The sequence below is a fragment of the Triticum urartu genome, chromosome 3 (assembly GCF_003073215.2).
Source record: "Triticum urartu cultivar G1812 chromosome 3, Tu2.1, whole genome shotgun sequence".
Classification (NCBI taxonomy): domain Eukaryota; kingdom Viridiplantae; phylum Streptophyta; class Magnoliopsida; order Poales; family Poaceae; genus Triticum; species Triticum urartu.
In genome coordinates, this window is record NC_053024.1 from 687,759,747 (window position 1) to 687,761,985 (window position 2,239).

At 44.8% G+C, this 2,239-nt stretch overlaps 1 protein-coding gene across 1 annotated transcript; it reads left to right on the forward strand.

Annotated features, from left to right (window-relative positions):
• Positions 1 to 631: 631 nt before the first annotated feature.
• Positions 632 to 1,472, forward strand: LOC125549160 (glycine-rich cell wall structural protein 2-like). Its single transcript, XM_048712634.1, has one exon. It carries the CDS (start codon positions 688 to 690, stop codon positions 1,123 to 1,125), a length of 438 nt encoding a protein of 145 aa, XP_048568591.1. The 5' UTR covers positions 632 to 687; the 3' UTR covers positions 1,126 to 1,472.
• Positions 1,473 to 2,239: the final 767 nt, after the last annotated feature.

Sequence of the window (2,239 nt, forward strand, 5' to 3'; positions counted from 1 at the left end):
ACTTGACCCAACGACTTGATCGATTACATGGGCGGAGTCGTCGTTTACTTCGACTCCAGCTCTTGCTTGCCATCGGCAGTGAAAACAACTTGCCCACGTCGTTAACCCGGCTGGCCTATCCTAGCCCACGGTTAATCATCTATAGCTAATTAGTAACATGCATGCATGCATGGTTATTTGACCGTAAGATAAAATGGTAATCATGCATGCAAGTAGCATAAACAGGCATTCAGTGGTGGTGTAGGCTTAATTACCTTGACAAGATGATCCTTGGTGCCGGCATGAACGTGGTTTGGATTTTTGCCATCTGCTAGTACAATACCCTCCAACTCCAAATTCAACTACGGAAACTTCCACGTTGCTGCCTCCTCTGCTCTAATGTCAACTATTCAAGCCTCGAGCTAGATGTGTTCATCAGTGGATGCTAGCATGCATGTGTTTTAGAACTATTGACCCAACGTGGATGCGATCACGATTAGAAGTCAGTCATCTCGTTTACTTTTACCTGCACCAATTAAGGCACTAATTATTCTAAGCCTCCACCTACAGTTGAGACATGACTTCGTCAACAACTCCACCAACACCCCCAACATGCATGGCCGGAAGCACCACTATAAATATCCATTGATATTTCGCTTAGAACTCATCTCATCTTGCAAGAGTACACACTTCCATAAAACACACACAATGGTAGGCACAAAGCTAGTAGCCCTCGGCTATGTTGTCCTCTTGAGCATTGGACTGGCCAATGCTGCAAGGGTGGTTAGATTCGGCAGTGGAAGCGCCACGGGAACGGGGGCGGGAGGAGGAGAGGGTGGGGGAACTGTAAGTGGTGGTGGCTCGGGTGCTGGGAGTGGAACTGGGTCTGGCGTGAGTTCTAGTAGTGGTAGCCATGCAAGCGGTGGAGGTGGAGGTGGCGGCGGAGGCGGTGGCCAAGATGGTGGAACTGGATATGGTAGCGGGTCCGGCTCTGGCTCTGGTTCCAGTCAATATAGTCAAGGATCTTCATATCCTTATGGTGGTGGCTATGGTGGAGTTCCAAGGCTACGAACCCCCATCATGAGACCACACCCCAATATCCTTCACATCCTCGGTCACCGACACATTGCTTTGAGAGAGTGGTGATCATCACAATCCGTACTAGGTCACACCTATCATGACTTTGTGCCATGAAGTCACGAACGGTGGGAAGGTGCATGGTCTAATTTTCTTTTATTCATATTTTTATTGCACATTCATTTTTTTGTATGATCCACTTGTTAGATTAGAAACTTAGCTTTAGAACTTTGGCTCACTTATATCGATCACAATGGCAGAAATTGTTATTCCAATGTTGTGCTTTCAATTTTTTTAATGTCGACATATGTTTTAAAGTTATGGTTGTCCAAAGTTCCTTTTTGGGGTCAAAGTCGTTACTTATTTTTATTAAGCCATGTATTAATTTTTTTTGAAAGCGTGCTCGGTTTTTGACAGTTGTGGCTGTTCTTACACTTTCCGAAATTTGATTTCCACTCAAGATGCAAAGTTTGTTCTCCAGTCTCCAATAGTTTTTGTTGAAATGTCTAGGGGCTCAGAATAATTTTTCTACAAAACTATCTTTTTTTCCCAAACAAGGGGTTTCATTAATTGATAATAATGTATTTACAATCCTTTAGAAGGAGCTAAAAAATAGCAGACAGTGCATCTAGGATCCAGATGGATTCGTTTGCACTCGTAGCAGCTACCTACGCGAGAGCACGAGCAACCTTATTTGCTACTCCTCCCGTCCCAAAATAAGTGTTTCAAACTTAATACAACTTTATACTAGAGCCAGTACAAAGTTGAGACAATTATTTTGGGACGGAGGGAGTACCTGCCATCCCAGAAAAACGATATCATCGTCTAGACCTCCTTCAGGGTATTGATGAGTGACATGCTACCAGACTGGATGACCAAAGATATAGTAGCTTGTTTCTGGAAAAGCTTAATACCCTCCGTACTCCGACCCATCCACTTCCTTAGGAGCATGACACCACCCACTAGGCATCGGAGCCGCCATTACCACTTGTCCCCTACAGTTCCTTGCAACTGCCCCGAAGGCTACAGAGCATGAGGACATGTCAAAGCTTGCATCAGTACTTACTTTAGCCTAACCCGGTGGTGGGGGAGATGACCTGGAAGGTCCCTTCGGCGTTGTAGGCATCCATCATTTGATACACACACTCATCTAATTTTGTGGGTAAAGCTAGAAATGTCTATT